Raw genomic sequence first — 20,157 nt, 5'->3', positions numbered from 1 at the left:
CTGTATGTTAAGGACTGCAATATCCAGTGGGGTGAGAAAAACTGCTTAGTGTAGGTCCTGCCCAGTCTATAGGGTTGAGAGATTAGACTGCGTGCTTAGATTTTATTTCTTTTGGTAGCTAACTCTGACTTTTTGCCTATCACTTAATATCACTTACAATCTACCTGTTACAGTCAATACATTTGTTTAATTGTTTATCTTTACCAGTGAGTTTGTATGAAGTGTGGGGCAAATCTGCTCAGGTTTGCCAAAGGCTGGTGTCTGTCCACTTTCCATTGCAGAAGTGGTGACGGTATATTCCTGGGGTACAGTGCTGGGAGCTGGGGGAATTTGGCTCTGGTGCCTTTCTCTGGGTGATTCACGAGTGGCTCTTAGAGCATTCATGTAATCCAGCTGGGTGTGGGGTCTCCACATGTGGCTGTGCTGAGTGATCACAGCGCCTGGAGGGGTTTGCTGCTGGTCACTAGCCAGGCACTGTGAGAGACAGCCCAGGCTGGGGAGAGTTCAGGGGGCACAGCGGTTCCACAGTCCCAGGCTGCACCCCGGGGAGCCCGCTACAGAGGCGCAGCGAGCAGCGTGAAATACACAGCTTGTTGTACTGAGCAAGATTTACACTTCATACTCTGGTGTAAAGATTTTAAGTGTGGTGGCTAAGGACAGTCAGGAGGAAGCTACTGGTTTGTTATTTTCTGTTTGCTTATTTCGGGAAAGGGAAGTGGGGACAGAAAAGCAGGAACATGAGTGAAAGCAGTGAAGCGATTGCGAAGTTGGAGCTTTTTAGGCTGCAGGTTGCAGAAAAGGAGAGGGAGCACCAGAGAATATTGCTACTAAAGAAACTGGCCATGGAGGAGAAGGAAGGAGAGTGGGAGGAAGGAGAGAGAGAGAGAAAATGCAAACTGGACTTGCTAGAGAAGTAGAACCAGAAACCACCAACCCCAACCATTCCCATCACTCCAAAAATCCACAACTGGGAACACCTATGCCCTGCACACAATAAGACCAGCTCCTGCACTGCAGCTGGAGGCAACACCACATTGGGAAGGGATGGGGGTGTGATGCTGGCCAGGGAGAGAGCTGTCCAGGTTGTTAGCTGCCAGCAGGTCACAGCTGAACCAGAGGCAAACCCGGCTCTAGGGAGCAGAGAGAAATGTGTCCCAGAGGAGAGCTCAGAGAAGAGCCAGGGAATCTCGGAAACCACTGAGGTGGGTGAGGATTCCTGTGACTCTGTAACACAGGGAAGCAGGGTGCTTCCAAGTGTGGAAGGGGCTGAGATTAGCTCCTTTCCAGCAGAAGGCAACATGCCCTCAGGTGCAGGGGCAGGAGAGGGGTTGTCAGGGATTAAGGAAACTGTCCCAGTTGTTAGCTGGCAGAGTTCTGCAGATGAACAAGAGACAGACCCCTCCCTAGGGAGCACAGAGAAATGTGTTTTAGAGGGGGACCCAGAGGAGGAAACTGGGGAAGAAATAGTGGGGGTACAGGAATGTCTCTGCACTCAGGTGGTGGTTTGTGAGAATGCAAATGACCCAATGGGCAGAGATGGGGGTGTTTTTCCCCAGGCTGGTGAGACACAGGGAGCAGTTATAGGAGAGCTGCTGGGAAAAGGTGCATCTGATGAAAGGGTAAACCCACCTCGCCCACAGAGCACAGATCACAGCCCTTTAGGGGGCAGGGAAGGAACCAGTGCTGGGAGGGGGAAACACCGGGTAACCCCAAAGGGGAGGTGGATTTTCTGCATATGTACAGTCCTGGGGTTGGGGGACCGCTCCCCAAGGGGCCAGCCAATGTGCAGGATCCCCTGAACACCCATCTTGCCAGACTCTGAGGCACCAAAATTCCAGAAACATGATTAAATTAAGAACCCAGGCAGAGGGGAACCCTGGAGGGAAAGAAAAGTCAGTAACTGATTCCATGGGAAAGAGTCAAATGACACCCTGGGGTTCCTGTTCTCTAAGCCATGTATCCACCAGGAACACACACGGCCTCGGATCCTGGTGGGGAAAGAACCAGACTCACGGGATCACCAATGATGTGACCTTTGGAGGGAAGCTTTGCCCTTCTGTACTTTCCTAGGTACACTGGGATTGCCAGATGGGATCAGGCCCCATCTAGCCTCATGTCCCACAAGGGCCACCACCAACAGCTTCAGCAGAAGGTGCAAAAACCTCACAATAGCAGATGTGGGATAATCTGCCCCCATGATGGTCTCTTTCTCACCCTGAAAAGTTAGTAGCTAAACCCTGATGCTTGGGAGGTTTTATCTCCCTTCCAAAAAGTGACAGCATTAACTATTACAGCACTTTATTTTGTCACTCCCCATCTACATTTCCTCTGAATGAGGTCAAAGGTTCTGTCTCAGATGGCCCTGGTAACAGAGGCTACAGAGCTTCTCCGGGGTGCATTGGTGGGGAGGGACCAGGGATGATTGCGATGTGATCAGCGTAAGTGGGTGAGATGTGTTCCAACCTCTTTCCGATATTCTCCCGGCACCAAGAGGACAGATTCTGGGGCCCTGCCTTTCTCACGGCTCCAGGACATGTTTTGTTGACAAGTGCAATTCTGCTCTGAGCTGTGACTGTAAGAACTGCACAGGGAGTTTATTATGGTTCCTATCTCAAATGGGCTCAGGGGCCAAGTGAACGTGTGTTTCTGTCTAACTGCCAATCCCTGCAATTAGAGGAGAAAGCCGCGGACTCCTGGAAGAGCCACTGGGAGCTCCCAGGGTGATCACAGCTCATACGGGGCCGGCTGGGATGCTCACACAGCATTACAATTCATAGATGATGTGCAGCTTCCCTTCTGCTGGAACTGCTTCCTGAGAAGCTCTGCTCCCCTTCCCCGTTCACTGTTAGGCCATGGCTGGCCTGGGGTGTTGGGGTCACACCCTCAATCATGGCTAGTTACCTCCACCTTGGCAACAGCCTCTGCAGGGATCTCCTCTATTTCCTGCTGGGGGGTCCTATCCATACTGGTGTTTAATTCCACTAGAATCCGACCTCGATAGGCCACCCCTTCCTCCTGGAAGACAAATGGGTCCAGTGAAGAGGGGCAGGAAGGGGATAGAAGAGCGAGGAAATGGGAGACCCTGGAAGAGGGGTAAGAGAAGAGAGGGAGGAGCACGGAGAAACTTTCCCCACTCTTTTTCCAGGCCTGACATCAAGTGCAAGCAGCCCAAACAACTGTCTGAGCCCCTCGCCGCAATGTTTACAGGCTCCATGCAGGCTCTGCAGCTCCTGGGACAACTCAGGGCAGTAAGAGGCAACTTATGGGCTGTGCAGGAGGATAAAGGTCTCTGCCAGATTTTTTCCTGTTGCAGATTGCCCCCCACAAACCCAGGTCTTCCCCTGCTCCTCCAGATCCCTTCTCCTCCCCTCCTAACTTCCCCTTCAACAACAGTCAGAGGTCGCTGACGATGCAGGCTGGGAGCACTGCTTAGTGCTGGAAGTGGCCTGCTACCCCAGGAGTGACCATGCCTCTGTGTGTTGGGCTCAGAGGGGAAGGCAGACAGACACTGTGTGTTTGGGGAGATGGGCTGTCACCTACTGGTCACCCTCTCTCATCCTCCCTGTACAATTCACCCGTCTCTGGAGCAGCTTGGGGAACTGTAGGGTGCTTCCCCGTCAGTGAGGGGCCAGAGTCAACCCAATGCTGTGGTGGGAATGCCAGATGCCATGCTACGAGCCTAGTAGCACGGACTCATGGCAACCCCAGGTCTTGGGAGTCATGAGGACCTCGCCCCCAGGACATGCTCTCCCTGAGATCCGGGCCATGAACAGAAGGGAGATACTTACGCTCCCAGAGTTGAGTTTCTCATATGGGTCGTGGAGGCTGGTGAATTCCCTGGGGCTCCCATAGAGGGTCAGGAAGCTGGGTCCAAAGCATGGCAGGAACCCGGAGAAATCCCCTGGAACCAAGAGAGGAACCTGAGAGGACGAAAGGGCCCAGAATGAAGCCAGCTCTCGGTGAGCAGTCAGAGCCCCTTACCTTCTATCTCAGCCCCTGTGGAGGACACCTGGGACAGGCTGATGTAGGTGGTCCCAAGGACGTCCCTCTTTCCTGCTCGGTCCCTGGAAATGCAGAGCAGACAGCAAAAGGGCCTTTCTGGGTCATTGGAGCGGGATGGGGGTGCTGGTGAGCAAAAGGTCCACCAAGTCCTGGGGTCTATGGACACTGGCTTCTGCCAGCCCAGTCAAGGGGCTCCATGGCCTGGGATCAGGATATTTAAAACTTGGCCAAAGCTCTGGTCAACCCCTGCACTGCTGCAGCCCAAGGGAACTGTCTGCTGTAAGGATCGTCACGGCAGGAGATAGAGCTTCCTTTGGGGCCAGTTGCAGAATGAACTCCCCCAGAACTAAGGACCAACCAGAACCTTCCCCTTCACTGACCTGCCTTCTCTAACGTAACCCAGAGCAACATGTCTATTTATTAACCCCTCGTGGGTCCCTTCCCTTCCACCCACCACAGTGTCCCTGCTGGCTCTTCCCTCATCCCACTGGCCAGCCTCACCCTCAGCTACTCCCCTTCCTCTGGGGGTAACGCCAGGATTGCCGGCTCCAGGCGGGGACTGTCCAAAGTGCTGCTTACCCGTTCAGCACGGTGAGCTTGATCTTATCACACACGGCCGGTAACTGCAATGGGAAGGTGGCAGGTTAGAAGGGCATACGTCCCAGGGGCCAGCCCCAGTGAGACATTAAATGACACAGCAAGGCTCTTCCTTCCCATGGTTCATATGGCAGGGCTGCCCTGCCTGTTGGCATGCTAGGAAGGATGCTGCCGTGTGGACTGGTGACAAAGCCATTGGATGCCCCATCTGGCTCTTCAGCGGTGGGAGCTGGGCATGGTCAGTGGACGGAGAAGCTGAAGCAATGTCTAGGGGGAGCAGAGGGAGGCAACTGTTATGGGGAACTCCCCCTCTTGAAGGGGTAGTAGCTCCACAGAGCAGGTGCCTTCCTTCCTTTCCCCTCCCTACAGACAGGGCTTCCATTCTCTTCCTCTGCTGCAGCGCTGGCTCCACTCCAGCACTCCCTACGTTCCTGTGAGGAAGTGGGGATTTTCCATTCTTATGCTGTATGTGAGTCTTACTGTTTTGCTTGAACGCTGTGTGCGCCTCCGTTTCCCTGTGTGTTGCACCAGTGTCTAGGTGGTGGGAATAAGCGTGGGTGACCTTTGTGGGGGCTGCTCCAGTTCCCTGCATTGATGCTATGGCATCTGCCCCTTCGTAACCTGAGACCCAGGAGGGGGATGTGACCAGGTGACTCTTGGCCCGGGAAAGGAGACAAAGGGTGGAGGAGGAGCAACGGGCAGGGCAGGGGCCAGGCAGCTGGAAGTGAGTGAGTTTGGAGCTGGTTGGGGAGACGGGGGAGGACCAGACCTGCGTCCGCGCTCCCCACCCTCCAAGATGGACTTGACTGAGGGGTCCTGTTTTCTGTACCTACAAGCTCTGATTTGGATTGTGTTCCTGTCATCTAATAAACCTTCTGTTTTACGCTGCCCCAGGAGCCCCGCCCGGGCAGACTCACTGTGGGAAGCGCACCGTGGGGCTCGGGATGCTGAATGCTCCGAGGTCAGACCCAGGAAGGTGGAAGCTGTGAAAGCTTCTTGCCCTGGAGACAGTCTGCTCACAGAGAGGAGACTTCCCCAGAGACCTGACTGGCTTCGAAGGGAGCAGTTCCAGAGCATCGCCCGGTGACTCTGTGACAGTTCCCAGTGTCAGGAACATGTGCAGGGGGGAAATCCAGCCCCCACAAGAGGGAAAGGACATGACCTTCCACAAGCTCTGTGTGTCACTTCTCCTGCCCCCTGTCAATACTCCTGGGACTCTGTGCTGCAAATGCTGGCCCTCCCAGGGAGAGACTCTATTAGGGTGTCTATGGCAAGAACTCCCTTGATCCTCTTTCAGGAAATGAGAATTTGGGTAATACGTGGGAGAAAGAAGGGATGCAGGGCAGATGTTCAATGCAGATTGTCGGGGCTCTGACAACATCCCCTTCCTACCGAGTCATCCATCTCACCTGGGCAGGAAAGAACAGCACCTGGTTCCACTCCGGGTTGGCATTTCTTGGCATCACTCTGGTGCAGCGCTGAGAACATTAAATGACACTATTAGAAACCAGAGATCAACACCTCTCCTTCCAGCTACCCCCTCTGCAGGTCAATCACTTCCTTCACCCACCTTAGTTCCCCATATTTCCCCCCAGCAAACAAGAGTTTGCAACACTGCAGAGCCTTAGATGAGGTTCGGTACTGTCCCATGCACCGTCAGCACCATCACCAGTTGCCTTCCCATCGTGGGATCATCAGGACTGGCTGGTATGAGTTTGCCAGGCCTCAGAGTGCCTGTGCCTATGTTTCTCCAGCAGGGAGGTTACAAGTGAGAGTCTCACCCGAGACAGAAGCTGCATTTTCTACCTTCCCTGTTCTTTTCTCTCCCCTTTTGTGTGTGTTTTTCTTGGTGTGTCTTCTTAAGAAACAGGATCAGACTTTAACAGCAGCAGCAAGGACAGCTCCAACCCATCTCAACTAGCTCCTTCTCTTTTCCTTCAAAAGGACACTTATTACCATCTGAGAGACTGTCAAACAACGGTGCTTTTCCTTTGAAAACTGACTTCAACAACAACAGTGACATCTCCAGCCTATCTCAACTAACTCTGGGTTTGTCTTCAAGCATAGCGCTACAGCTGCACCCTGTAGCGGTTTAATGAAGATGCTACTATGCGGATGGGAGAGCTTCTCCCAAGGGTGTAGTTAATCTCGTCCTCGAGAAGCGTAGCACTGTCTACACAAGGGGCGAGGTCGGTGTAACTACGTTGCTCAGGGGTGTGGATTTTTCACACCCCTGAGCGACGCTGTTATACTGATACAGGTCTGTAGTATAGCCCAGAGACAATTTTGGACTCTAACCAACAGCAGCAACAACAACTCCAGCTCATCTCAACTACTTTCTTCTCTTTTACCCCTCCCCCCACAGACCCCAAAAACAGTTATTACCATCTTTAAAACCATCTAAGAGACTGTTTGCAGTGATGTTATAACTGTGTCGGTCACAGGATATTAGAGAAACTAGGTGGGTGAGGTCATATCTTTCATTGGCCCAACTTCCGATGGTGAAAGAGACAAGCTTTTGAGCTTAGACAGAGCTCCTCTTCAGTACAGAAGAGCTCTGTGCAGCTTGAAAGCTTGTCTCTTTCACCAACAGAAGTTGGGCCAATGAAATATATCACCTCCCCCACCTTGACTCTTTAAGACAAGATGGATTTTCCTTCTAAAAACTTTCTCCAGTTAAAGGGAAAGGGAACAAGGATTGTTGTTAAAATTAAAGCCTTACTTAATACTTTATATTTCAGATGCTTTAATTGTGTTTCCTTCTCTTCTGTATCTTTAATAAAAAGTTAAAAGAATTTGTAATCGTGTGTTTGCCAGGCTGAGGTCTCTGTGTACCAAACCTTGGACCTTGTTTAACACTGCTTAATGTTGGACAGTGACTGGCTTATATTAACACCTTTGGCCTATGTATTCCATCCAAATTAATACAACAGGGCCCAGTTTGACTCTCAGCCCTCAGGGATGGAAGTTGCTTGGCTGTGCTGCTGCAAACAAATCTTGCTTGGACTCGAATAGAGCAAGTTCGCTATGGAAACTGCCGCAGGATAATAACTACCAGCCTGGCCGTGGTAACAGGAGTGAACTGGGTGACTCTAGAGCACTCATGTGTTACTATACTAATGGGATGGGGATTCAGTCCATCGTGTTGTGTAGAAATTCCTACTGCCAGGCTTACTCTACGTGTGTATTCATGTCTGCTAGATGGCACTGCGTCATCTGTAACGAACAGGCTAGCATGTGTCTGTCGTCTACTGGATGCAATCCGTCCTGCTCAGCTGTGTGTAACAGGCTGTATACTGCACTCCCAACAGCTAATGGGGATTCTCCTTTAGCTCGGGGGGGGGGGGGGGGGGGGAGGGGGAGAATCTGAATTCTATCGCCTCTGTTGCCATGGCATTTTTAGGGGCCACACATCTGTTACTACACGTGTTAGTGTTTAGAGTACAAGACTGGCTGTTGGTGAAGAGATTGACGTTGCCTGGTGCTGTAAACACACCCCTCTCCCAAGAGGTCACTTTTCTGAGCAGAGCTGCATGTTACCTACCGTTTTCCCTGCAAAACTAACTTCCACAGAAGGGTCAGCGCAGATCCTTTTGTCGACATGCATCTGGAACATGGACCTAAAGTAATGCAGGCAAGAGTCCTCCACTGGAGAGGGAAGAGAGACGTGTTCGTGTCAGATAGCTCTCGGCTGGCACAGTTTACTCCTGCTGACCATCTGTGCTTCAGTGGGAGACCCAAAACCTCCCCTCGGCTGAGGGTAACAAGGGTCTGAAAGGGCAGAGGAAGCTGGTGACACTGGAAAGCAGGCAGGCGACATGGCAGGCCACCCTACAATAGTGGGCAAAGATCCTAATGTATTTGGGAGGGATAACTCAGTGGTTTGAGCATTGGCCTGCTAAACCTAGGGTTGTGAGTTCAATCCTTGAGGGGGCCATTTAGGGAACTGGGGTAAAAATCTGTCAGGGGATTGGTCCTGCTTTGAGCAGGGGGTTGGACTAGATGAGCTCCTGAGGTCCCTTCCAACCCTGATATTCTATATTTGTAGGATTTGCCTCCAGCCCCTCTAGGAGCTGTCACTGCAGAGGGGTGAGCAACAGGGACTGTCAAATCCTTGTGCTTCCTGTGTTCTGGTAGCAGCCAGAAGTGTGCTAGGTGCTGCATAAACATCAGAAGGCCCAGTCCCCATCCAAGGAGCTGAAATGACTGAGGAACAGTCCCTGGAGTCCTGGCTCCCATCCCCCTGCTCTGACTACCAGGCCATGGAGGGGTATCCTCTGCACTATATGACACATACTTTGGGGCATATCCTCAGCTCTGTATATGCGGAGCTGAAAGGTGGCCATGCATATGGGCATCGCTGCTGGCTTGAGAAGGTTGGACTCTACGTCCTCGCTCTCCGCAGGCTTGTCCAGCTCCTGAGAGGAGAGAAGAGTGCTGAGAATGTATACAGGCACAGAACAACTGCAAGACAGTCCCACCAGCAGAGCACTGGTAAGAACCAGAGGATGGGGTGTGGTGTGTCTGAGACCAGGTGTTTCACTGCTCTAGAGAGAGCCAAAGGCACGTGGTGAGCAGGTTACTTTGCAGCCTGTGCAGTGTTAGGGTCAGATCCTGATGCCTTTGGAGCAATGAGGGCTCTGCCAGGTGCTCCAGTGGGAGGAAGATTGGGCCCTTGTGCTGCAACCGGGAGTCATCTTAGGGCTGTGTATGAATGGTGGCCTGCCGGGGCCAGAGAGAACGGCCTGTGGATGGGCAGAGCATGAAGCCAGGTATGGAAGTGTGAGAGTGCAGACGCTAACCATGAGTTGCGCCAGGGCCTGATCTGCAGAGACGCTGAGCACCCACAGCTGCCTTGACCTGCAGTGGGAGCTCAGCACTTCTGACAACGCAGGGCTCTTCTGCTGAATCCCCCTCGACTCGTGTTCAAACCCGGCACTGAGATTCAGGCTAATCACTGCTGAATCTTGCTGGTAGGTGGGTTCACTAAGTTCCAACAAGGGCCTGAAGCATGGGCGGCCGTTGGGGGACCCGGCTGCTAGGGGAGGCTAGCCCCCGGCCCCTCCCCTTGTGCCCAAGGCCCTGCCCCTCCCCATCTGCCCCCCTTCTGTTCCCCCTCCCCCGCAGGAGCCCAGAGCACCCCCACTGTGGCCCCTGGCCCCAGTGCCGAGTGGCCAGGGGGCGAGGGCCCAGCCCTGGTGTGCCAGGCAGCACTCCTGGCCCCCCGTGCTCCGAGTGGTGCCACCCCAGCACCAGTCACCCTGACTCCCTGTGGGAGGCAGGCCAGCCAGCCTGGGGCAGCCAAAGCAGAGCACTCTGGGAACCGCAGGAGGGGGCCTGGCCTGGGGGCCGAGTGTGGGCAGGGCCACACTAGGCTGTTTGGGAAGGCACCGCCTCCCCCTGCCTATGATACTCGCCGCCCATGGCCTGAAGGGGGTCCCGGAAGGAAGCCCTGGAACAGCCAAGTGCAGGTGTAGGCTGTGTTCGTGTTTCGCAGATATCAGGAAACCCAAGACCTCGGTATGGAGCTGCGGTGGTTTGGGCAGTGACTCAGGATGGGGCAGGAACTCAGCGGGATCACTGCAGGTATCATGTCCCTTTCACAGGCGGTGTTTACCGGTGCCTGGTCCCCGGCTCCAAGCACACAAAGGCTGACTTTCAAGTAGCCTCTCAAGCCAGCATTCAGATGAGTCGGGTGGTAAAGGCTGAGCCATTTCCAGCTGAGAGCATGACCTGGGAGAGAAGGACGGCAGGGTCTGCGATTTGTGCAACTCACTGTATTCCTCCCACCCCGCACTCAGCTTTTATACAGTCACAGGGACCATCATGATCCAGAAAAGCTGGATGAGAGTCAACAGTGTGCCCATGTTCCCAAGAAGGCTAACAACCTATTGGGCTGCAGTAGTAGGAGCATTGCCAGGAGATCGAGGGAAGTGATTATTCCCCTCTGTTCGGCACTGGTGAGGCCTCATCTGGAGTATTGTGTCCAGTTTTGTGCCCCCCACTACAGAAAGGATGTGGACAAATTGGAGAGAGTCCAGCGGAGGGCAATGACTTATGAGGAGAGGCTGAGGGAACTGGGGTTATTTACTCTGCAGAAGAGAAGAGTGAGGCGGGATTTGATAGCACCCGTCAACTACCTGAAGAGGGATATGATCTTTCACTCCATATTCTTTATGAAAATATGCTTATGGATATGAACATGTCATAACTGAGATGTACTTTATGCAAGATGGGTCATGTAGGATATCACTGGAATTTAGCTGTATGCATTGGAAAGGTTATAATTTACTGAATGCCATTATCCTATTTGTGTGCCTGTACCATTTCTGTATCTGAAGTTAGTAATAGTGACTATGGGTACGTCCACACTACCTACCGGATTGGCGGGTAGCGATCGATCTATCGGGGATTGATTTATCGCGTCTCATCTAGACACAATAAATCGATCCCCGAACGCGCTCCCCGTCGACTCCGGAACTCCACCAGGGTGAGAGGCGGTAGCGGAGTCGACGGGGGAGCCACGGCCGTCGATCCCGCGCCGTGAGGATGGGAGGTAAGTTGATCTAAGATACGTCGACTTCAGCTATGCTATTCTCATAGCTGAAGTTGCGTATCTTAGATCAACCCCCTCCCCTAGTGTAGACCAGACCTAGGTATCTGTAGTTCAACTCTGCTATTTTGGATGACGCCCCGTGCTAACACTTCAGGTACAACAATGGAAAAGCCAGACGGGGCGGATGGCCCATCAGCGAGGACAATGGGCTGTGAAAAGTTTTGGCCTTCCTGCAGACCCTCCATACTGCCCCTGACTCATGGAAGCTGTGATACTACAGAGTCAGGTGGTCTTGTCACCTGATACTAAACATTACCTGGGACTTCTCATAACTTTCCACGGGAAGGAAAGGGAAGGGTGGGAGGAAGGCAAATGGGACTCCTCTCCATGGCCTGTCTGCCCAAGAAGAAAGACTGCAAACACCACCTGAAGGGGAGCCCAGACTGAGATGGGGTCCAGTCTGAAAAGGAATATAACTGGAACTCTGAACCACAGAAACTTTGCAACCTGCCTAAAATAACATTTAGGGTGAGAATTTATATTTTGTAATCTGTTTCTTATTCTATTGAGCTTAGCTTGCGTACTTTGTTTTATTTGCTCAGTAATCTGCTTTGTTCTGTCTGTTATCTCTTATAGTCACTTAAAATTCGCCTTTTGTAGTTAATACACTTATTTCTTGTTTATAATATAACCCAGTTTATGTAATTTCTAACTGGGGGTGGGGGGGGGGGGAAGACATTTTGCATATCTCACTCCACACTGAGGGAGGAGGCGAATTTCATAAAACCTTTGGGTTTGTCCCCCTTAAAGGGAGTGGACACCAGAGTGTTGGGGGAACCCCTAAGGCTGAATCTTCCCAGAGCGGGTCCCTGTCTCTGTGCAGCTGGGTGTGGCCCTGCCTGTGTGCTTGGCTGGAAGAGGCTTGTGAGCCTAGCCCAGCAAGGCAGGGTAAAGGGGACCCAGGCTGGCAGAATAGGCTGACTCAGTGGCACCCCAGCACATCAAGTGACACCCCAAAGGGCCCAAACCCGTCACAGGGGGTTCCAAAGAGGATGGAGCTCGGCTGTTCTCAGTGGTGGCAGATGACAGAACAAGGAGCAATGGTCTCAAGTTGCAATGGGGGGGTTCAGGTAGGATATTAGGAAACACTATTTCACTAGGAGGGTGGTGAAGCACTGGAATGGGTTACCTGGGGAGGTGGTGGAATCTCCTTTCTTAGAGGTTTTTAAGGTCAGGCTTGACAAAGCCCTGGCTGGGATGATTTAGTTGGGGTTGGTCCTGCTTTGAGCAGGGGGTTGGACTAGATACCTCCTGAGGTCCCTTCCAACCCTGATATTCTATGATTCTATGGTCTTGTCTGACCCCCTGGAGAGTACAGGCCAGAAACCCGCCCCACAATAATTCCTGCAGCAGATCTTTTAGAAAAACATCCAATCTTGGTTTAAAAATAGTCAGTCATGGAGAATCCATCACGATCCTTGGTAAATAGTAACTGTTAATTACTCCCTCCATTAAAAAATGACACCTTATTTCCAGTCAATTTGTCTAGCTTCAACTCCCAGCCATTGGGTCGTGTTAGACCTTCCTCTGCTAGACTGAAGAGCCCATTACCAGATCTTTGTTCCTGTGACAGGGTGCTGGCTAAGAAAATCTGAGCCAGGCTCTGTCACACCAGCTCCAATCAAGAAAGGGGAATTGGAGCTGGCTGGCTAAGTCCAGGCCTGATTGGCAAACAGGGAACAGCTGCCGGCCTCGTTAGCCAGGGGCTACATAAAGGCTGGCAAGAAAGAAGTCAAGGGGGAAAGAAGGAAAGGGAGTGGGAACTCTCCTCTCCTGGCTGCAGGACCTAGCAGTCCCTGAGGCTGTAATGCCGAGGCTGTTTGTAGCTAGAAGGTGGTGGGAAAGTATACTGGAAATAAAGAGCACATGTGATTGCACCAGTGCAGAGGTCTCTGGCTGGTTTGTGGGTGCAGCAAGGGGCAGAAGTGAGGAGGGCCCAGTGGCACCTTGCCACAGTTCCCCATGTAGATACTTATAGGCTGTTATCAAGTCACACCCTTAACCTTCTTTTTGTTAAACTGAATAGATTGAGCTCCTTGAATTTATGACTATAAGGGGTGTTTTCTAATCTTGTGATGCCGTGTCCACCCCATACAGGACTGGAAGGGGCTATGGCCAGGCAGGCCTATTAACTCCACAGGCTGCACCTGAAGGAAGAACCAGGGAGCAGGGAATTGATTGCAAGAAGGTTCAGCTAGGCAGGAATAGGGGGTCTCTAAAGCCAGGAAACTGGCAACAGAAGGGGGCTGCTGCTGGGAAAGGGCAGTCACTCCCGGGGAAGAGGGAGGGAGGAAGGTTTGGAACTGGTACACCCACAGCAAGGAGAGGAACCAGGAGTTGTAGGAAGCGGTCCAGGGAAGGAGCAGTGAGGGCTGGGAGAGGAAAGTCCAAAACTGCTGGGTTGAAGGTCCCTGGGCTGGAAGGAACCTGGAGAAGAGGGTGGGCCCAGGTTCCCCTACCAGCTACTGGGAAAATGGCACCACTGGAACAGTGAATGGAAAGTCTGCCTAGGTCACTGTAGGAGTGACAGAGATTTTGAAGGATGGACCCCAGAAGCAGGGGCCACTGAGTGGCCTGGCTGGAGGGATGCGTCACGCAGCAACTCCTGGAGCAAGAAAGGGGCTGAAGACCTGAGAGAGAGACAGCGTGATGGTATGTGACCATGGGAAGGGACGTCAATCTCAAGAGCTAATCTCCAGAGTGACCAGGAGGCGGCGCCACTAGCAGTGACTGGACCCTGTGACAAATCCTTTAATCATTTTCATGCCTCTTGTCTGAATCCTCTCCAATTTATCAACACCCTTCAGAACTGGACACAGGATCCCAGCAGCCGTTGCACCAGTGCCAAATACAGAGGTGAAATAACCTCTCTGCTCCTATGCGAGATTCCCCGGTTTATGCACCACAGGATCGCATTAGCTCTTTTGGCCACAGTGTCACACTGGGAACTCCTGTTCACCTGATTATTCTACACAACCTCCAAATCTTGTTCAGATCCCCTGCTTCCCAGAACAGAGTCCCGCAGCCTGCATTCTTTGTCCCAGAGGTATACCTTTACATTTAACTGTATTAAAAAGTGTAGTGTTTGCTTGTGCCCAGTTTACCAAGTGATCCAGATCTCTCTGAATCAGGGATCTGTCCTCTCCACTATTTACTACTCCCCCAGTTTGTGTGTCATCAAGGGAGTTTGGCACTGGTAGATGGTGCTGGCTCAGTAATCCTGTAAGTGGAGTCCTACCTCTGCAGAAACGAATGTGTCCCAGGTGGCAGCAATATAAGCCATATAAGTAATTAACAGGGGATAAGTCCTTATTAGTGCCTGCTCCCCAATCCTGAGTTCATAGAGGCTAAATTTCCAAGGAGCGATAACCAGGCAGGTAACCAGGTATGTGACTACCATGCAGGGAGGCAAGGGTCCCAGGTACTGTACCTATTGTGGGCAAGGGGCGTTACAGCGTTGTCATGGTGACAGGTGGCACGGAGACAAGCTGGTGTATGGAGTGGGGGGGATCCCTTGTGTTCTGGGAATGAGATGGAGCTATGAACGTGCCCCCTGCATGAGGCAGTAAGAGATAAACAGCGTTACTAGGCTAGCACCTGGTGGGGTGTGAGGGATGGGTGTGGAGTCCCAAGGGTGAGAATAAACACAGGGCAACTGGGATTGGTTTGAAATCCTGGTTTGTATCTTCCTTGGTACCCAGGCACTAGGAACAGCCCAGCCCATCTAATTGTCTAACGGCGCCACAAACAGCCTTCACCTACCAGGAGAGTCATACACACGGCCAACCTCAAGCTGTGGAGAGGAAAACGGAGCATGTTAGGGGATCTGCCCTAGGAGAACAATAACACCACCTGGCATTCCTCTAACACTCTCCCTCTTAGGATCCTCCATGCTTCAAACCGCGCAGCCCCCCTTCAGGTAACTGGGATCCCCGTACAGGTGGGGAAAGTGAGGCACAGAGCAGCAAAACGATGTGCCCAAACTTAACCGCAGAGCCTGGAATAGACCCTGGCCCGCTTGACTCCTTGTTCTGTACTTAAAAGCACAGCACAAGGCCATGCTGACGCTAGACGTTCAATGCTGCGGCGTTTCACTGGCAGCGGCGCTGCTGTAGCACTTCATGAAGATGTGACTACACTGATTGGAGAATGTAGGTGGTAGCTATGGTGACAGGAGAAGCCCTCCCACTGACATAGCGCTGTCTATGCCGGGGGTTAGGTCAGTATAACTGCGTCGCTCCGGGGTGTGTTATACCGACATAAGTTGGTAGTGTAGACCAGGCTATGGCGACCCTATGGCACAGCTGTACCAATGCAGCTGCATGCTGTAGTGCAGCTGCTCTAAGCCCAGAGGAGATAGCCCTCCCATTGACTTAATTACTCCAGCCCCGTGCGCGACAGTAGCTATGTCCCCACCGGCTCTGAGGTCGGCGTAACTTATGTCAGTCACAGGGTGACTCATTCACACCACGGAGTGACATCACTTATACCGATGTAAGTGATAGCGTGTACACAGACCAAGCCTAAGAGAAGCTAAATCAAAGGCAAAGTAGAGCTAAGCTGGCCGCTGTTGTTCTGGTTCTGCTCATTCCTACTGTGACATGACGCTCCGTATTCTTTATAGAACTATGCTTATGAGATGAATATGGCATAACTAAGATATCCTTTGTGCAAGATGGCTCATGTGAGATCATTGGAAAGGTTGTGATTTACTGAATGTGATTATCCAAGTTGTGTGCCTGTATCATTTCTGTATCTGAAGTTAGGAATATTGACTATGGAACAATTACAAGTGTGTGTGTACAGATGCTCCCCGGGATATTCAAGACCCGACTTATGCAAAATCACACTTACGGAAAAAGTTCCATAAGCCAGAAATAGGATTTTTGAGTTGCGGAAGTTTTTGCGTAACATACAGGTATACGTTTCCGACTCTCGCAAAATTCGAGTTACGCAAGGCTTTCCGGAACGGATCGATTGCATAAGTCGGGGGGCGTCTGTACTTGGGGAAACACCCACCAGACAGCAGGCAATCTTCCTGAATGAGCCATTTAAGAAGGACAATAGAACTCCGAAGATACTAATCTCCCACCTCCCTGAGGAGCTTCCTGGGATGCTGCACTGACACTACAAGACCCGGTGATAATGTCGTCACCTGATGAAAAATACCCCCTTAGACACGGTTGGTACTTTCCCACTGGAAACAAAGGCTTCCCGCCTTATGTCAATTCTATTTAAGGTTGGGAGGCAAGGCCATTGGGACTCTCCTCCATTGCCTACCCAAGAAGAAAGACTGCTGAAAGTACCTGAAGAGACAAAGGAACTGAGCTGTGGGAAAGGCAAGGGCTGAGTCCAGACTGAGACAGAGGAGACTAGTCTGTAAAGAGAAATAACTGGAACTCTGAGCTACAGAAACTCTGCATCCTGCCTAAGTCAACATTTAGGGTGAGAAATTACATTTTGTAACATGTTTCTTTAGTGAATCAAGCTTGGTTTGTGTGTTTTGTTTTATTTGCTTAGTAATCTGCTTTGTTCTGTTTGCTATCCTTTATAGTCACTTACAATCTGCCTTTTATAGTTAATAAACTTGGTTTATTATTAAACCCAGTTTGTGCAATTTCTAACTGGGGACAGGGGTAAGAAGTTGTGCATCTCTTCCTCCACGTTGAGGGAGGGGGCAAATTTATGAACTTACATTGTATAGATTTGTCTACAGCGCAAGACAATATTATCCGGGGTTTACCTCTTCACAGGGGGCGTGCACATGAGTGCTAGGTGAATCCTCTCATACACATCTGACTGCAGTCGTGTCTGCAGCTGGGTGTGGTCTTGCCTGGGTGTGTGCTGGAAAGGGGTTTGAGAGCCTGGCACAGTAATCCAGCGCAAGGGAAACCCAGGCTGGCAGGGCCGGAGGGCTGAGTGGGACCCCAGCACATCAGGTGGCATCCCAGATTGAGGGAGTCTAACCCGTCACACCTATCATGTGTGGAACTGGGAACTGGAATGGGGGACTTGGACTGGCCTCAAAAGAAGATTTAATGAAAAATCTTGATGTTTCAACATTTACTTCCATTCCGATGCAGAACAAAACTAAGACCTTGTGACCTGGGGAGAGGGACTGACCAGCCCATCCCAGAATGGCGAATAGCTGGCCGTCTAAGGCATTCCCTTCATTCAGGCTAGAGACTTGAACCTTAGGGCAGGTCTTGACTATGGGGCTAAGTCGACCTAAGTTATGCAACTCCAGCTACATGAATAACGTAGCTGGAGTTGACGTACCTTAGGTTGACTTATTGCGGTGTCTGCACCATGTTGGGTCGACTGGAGAAACTCTCCCGTTTACTTACCTTATTCTTCTCGTTCCTGTGGAGAACTGAAGTCGATGGGAGAGCGATCGGCAGTCGAATTAGTGGGTCTTCTCTAGACCCACTAAATCGACCCTTGGTGGATCGATCGCCATGTGTCGATCCCCTGGTAAGTGGAGACAAGCCCTTAGACTCCTACATGCCAGGCGTGCTCTAGACAAGTAGCTATTCTGGCAGTCTCTTGCTCTGGTTTTGATCAGAAATCCCATCCTGGACCTGAGAAACCTTTCTGTCAAAATTTTAGTCAAAATAGATGTGTTTCTGTGAAAACGTCCAGTTTCAGAAAACCAAGATTTTGTCAAAAAGTGCCTGACCAGCTTCAGTCAGCAGTAGCTGAGGTAATTCCTGGCTGCCTAGAAAAGTGGTGACTGACTTGGAAAGAGACAGACAAAAATCTAGGAACATACGTTACAGTGGACAAGACAGACAATTTCATCCCCACGTTACCACAATGTGCCAGAGGCAGGAACAAGGTGCGGGGGGGAGTGTTCATAGGTAGAATTTTAATGAATGTCTGGAGTAAGGATAAGTTATTGACCCACTTGAGAACTGTAACCAGTTGTGGAGATCGTTACTCGGAGACAACAGATGATTCCTAAAGAGCCTCTTGGGAGCAGGGCTGGCCAGAAAACAAGAATCCCGTTTCACACATTTTCAAAGTTTTGGCCTTTGTTTTGTTTTGCACTGGGACAAGCAGAGCCCTTTGAAACCTTTCACAAAAAAACAGAGAGCATGAGTGCACGCCACTAGAACAGCCCACTGGCTAGGGCACTCAGCTGCGATGGAGGAGAAAGTAGCTCAGGTCCCTGCTCTGCCTGATTCAGAGGAAGGACATGAAGGTGGGTCTCCCATACCCTAGGTGAGGGACCTAACCACCTGGCTATTGGCTATTCTGAGATGGGCTGGTCTCTCTCTCTCTCTCTCCCTCCCAGGAAATTCTGAACCAGCTCTACTTGGGAGTGAGCATTGCCTGTACGCAGGTTCCCACATCCATGCATGCAACATCACCAGGAAAATATCTGCTGGCATGGTCCAGTCACCTGGCTCTGCCAAGGTGATTACATCCACTGTCACTCACCTTGAACACTCCAATGATGGAATCTGCTCGCACCGCCCTTGAGTTCAGCACCTAGAAAACAAACCCAAGACTTTGGTTCACTGTTCCTGTGCTAGGAGGTGAAGCCCCCATCTTAGCCCCCACCCACCTGAGGGACAGCATGATGGCTCTATTACCCACAATTCCCAGCTCTGCAATGCTGACATGAAGGGTCTGTAGGCCTGATTCTTCAATGCCTGGCACCTGTCTCATCACTTACACCGGTGTAAAATGCTACACAATCAGAATTCTCCACGCACCTTGCACAGCAGAAATGACTGCATAAAGTGCAAAGCAGAGAAGAATTGGACTTCAAGTCTTGAAAGCTCTAAATAGCAACTAGACTCTGTGAATATAAAGTTCATCGATTCATAAATCTAAAGGCCAGAAGGAACCATTGTGATCATCTCATCCTGCAGAACACAGGCCACCGGACTTCCCGGCATTAATGCCTTCTTTGAGTCCAATAGCTGTGGTTGAAGTAGAGCAGATGTTTTTCTAAAACATCCAATCTCGATTTAAAAATGGTCAGCGATGGAGAATCCACCATGACCTTTGATAAGTTGTTCCAATGGTTAATTACACTCAGGGTTAAAAATTTGCCCCTGTATTTACCTGGCTTCAACTTTCATCTGTTGGATTTTGTTATACCTTTGGCTGCTAGATTGAAGAGCTCTCTGTTCTCGAATTTCATTTCCTCATGGGCAGGAACTTATAGATCGTGATCAAGTCACCGAATACGTCACATGCCCCTTAACCTACCCTTTTGATAAGCGAAATAGATTGGGTCCTGGAGTCTCTCACTATAAGACAGGTTTTCTACTCCTTAAACATTCTCGTGGCTCTTCTCTGAACCTTCTCCAATTTACCAACATCTATTTTAAACTGCAGGACAAAAGTGGACATAGTATTCTAGTATTGGTCTCACTGATAAAAGAGATTTTGAGCTGCTCTATTTTCCTAAGCACAACACTGAAAACATTGCTTTGCCATCATTAACTGAAAATAGGGGAAGAGCGAAAATAAAATGAACGAAATTGGAAAGGAATATGGTGGCAACAGTAGAGCTTAACATTAAGATGCATAAATTAACAATTGGATACATAGTGAAAGGGATGAGGTAATTGTTTACAGTTCAATAATTTGGTAAAGTGTTGGCACATAGCCAAGGAGAGTGAGAAATCAGTTTCAATTTAGCCTATAGCGAGTATGTTGGCAGACAAGTGTAGCCTGGGGTAAAGGTCACTCCCCCTCTGCAGGGAGGGGTCAGTCCAAAACTAAGTGAAGGTCACCAGACCATAATAATAAACAGACCATAATACTATGACTTGTTATGTAACAGCTTTGACTGACAGCCAGATTTAGCAGTTGTGATTGGACTACAAGTATGGACCAATCAGAGAGGGTTTAAAGGTGATTGGAAGATAGAGTATGCTCATATCAGGATTGAGAAACAAGCCAATCTGAAAGGGTCTAGTGGC

General features: G+C 50.8%; 1 protein-coding gene across 1 annotated transcript in view; it reads right to left on the bottom strand.

Moving 5' to 3' along the window:
• FER1L5 (fer-1 like family member 5) overlaps positions 1–20,157 on the bottom strand; it is an 86,045-nt gene that overhangs the window by 46,846 nt on the left and 19,042 nt on the right. Inside the window, 10 exon segments of the mRNA XM_054017606.1 lie at positions 2,902–3,015; positions 3,789–3,901; positions 3,982–4,064; positions 4,582–4,625; positions 6,009–6,077; positions 8,144–8,247; positions 8,897–9,017; positions 10,217–10,332; positions 14,978–15,008; positions 18,659–18,709. Coding sequence (XP_053873581.1) covers positions 2,902–3,015; positions 3,789–3,901; positions 3,982–4,064; positions 4,582–4,625; positions 6,009–6,077; positions 8,144–8,247; positions 8,897–9,017; positions 10,217–10,332; positions 14,978–15,008; positions 18,659–18,709 — 846 coding nt within the window.

The sequence above is a fragment of the Malaclemys terrapin genome, chromosome 2 (assembly GCF_027887155.1).
Source record: "Malaclemys terrapin pileata isolate rMalTer1 chromosome 2, rMalTer1.hap1, whole genome shotgun sequence".
Classification (NCBI taxonomy): domain Eukaryota; kingdom Metazoa; phylum Chordata; order Testudines; family Emydidae; genus Malaclemys; species Malaclemys terrapin.
This window is presented reverse-complemented; position numbering and strand designations above follow the sequence as displayed.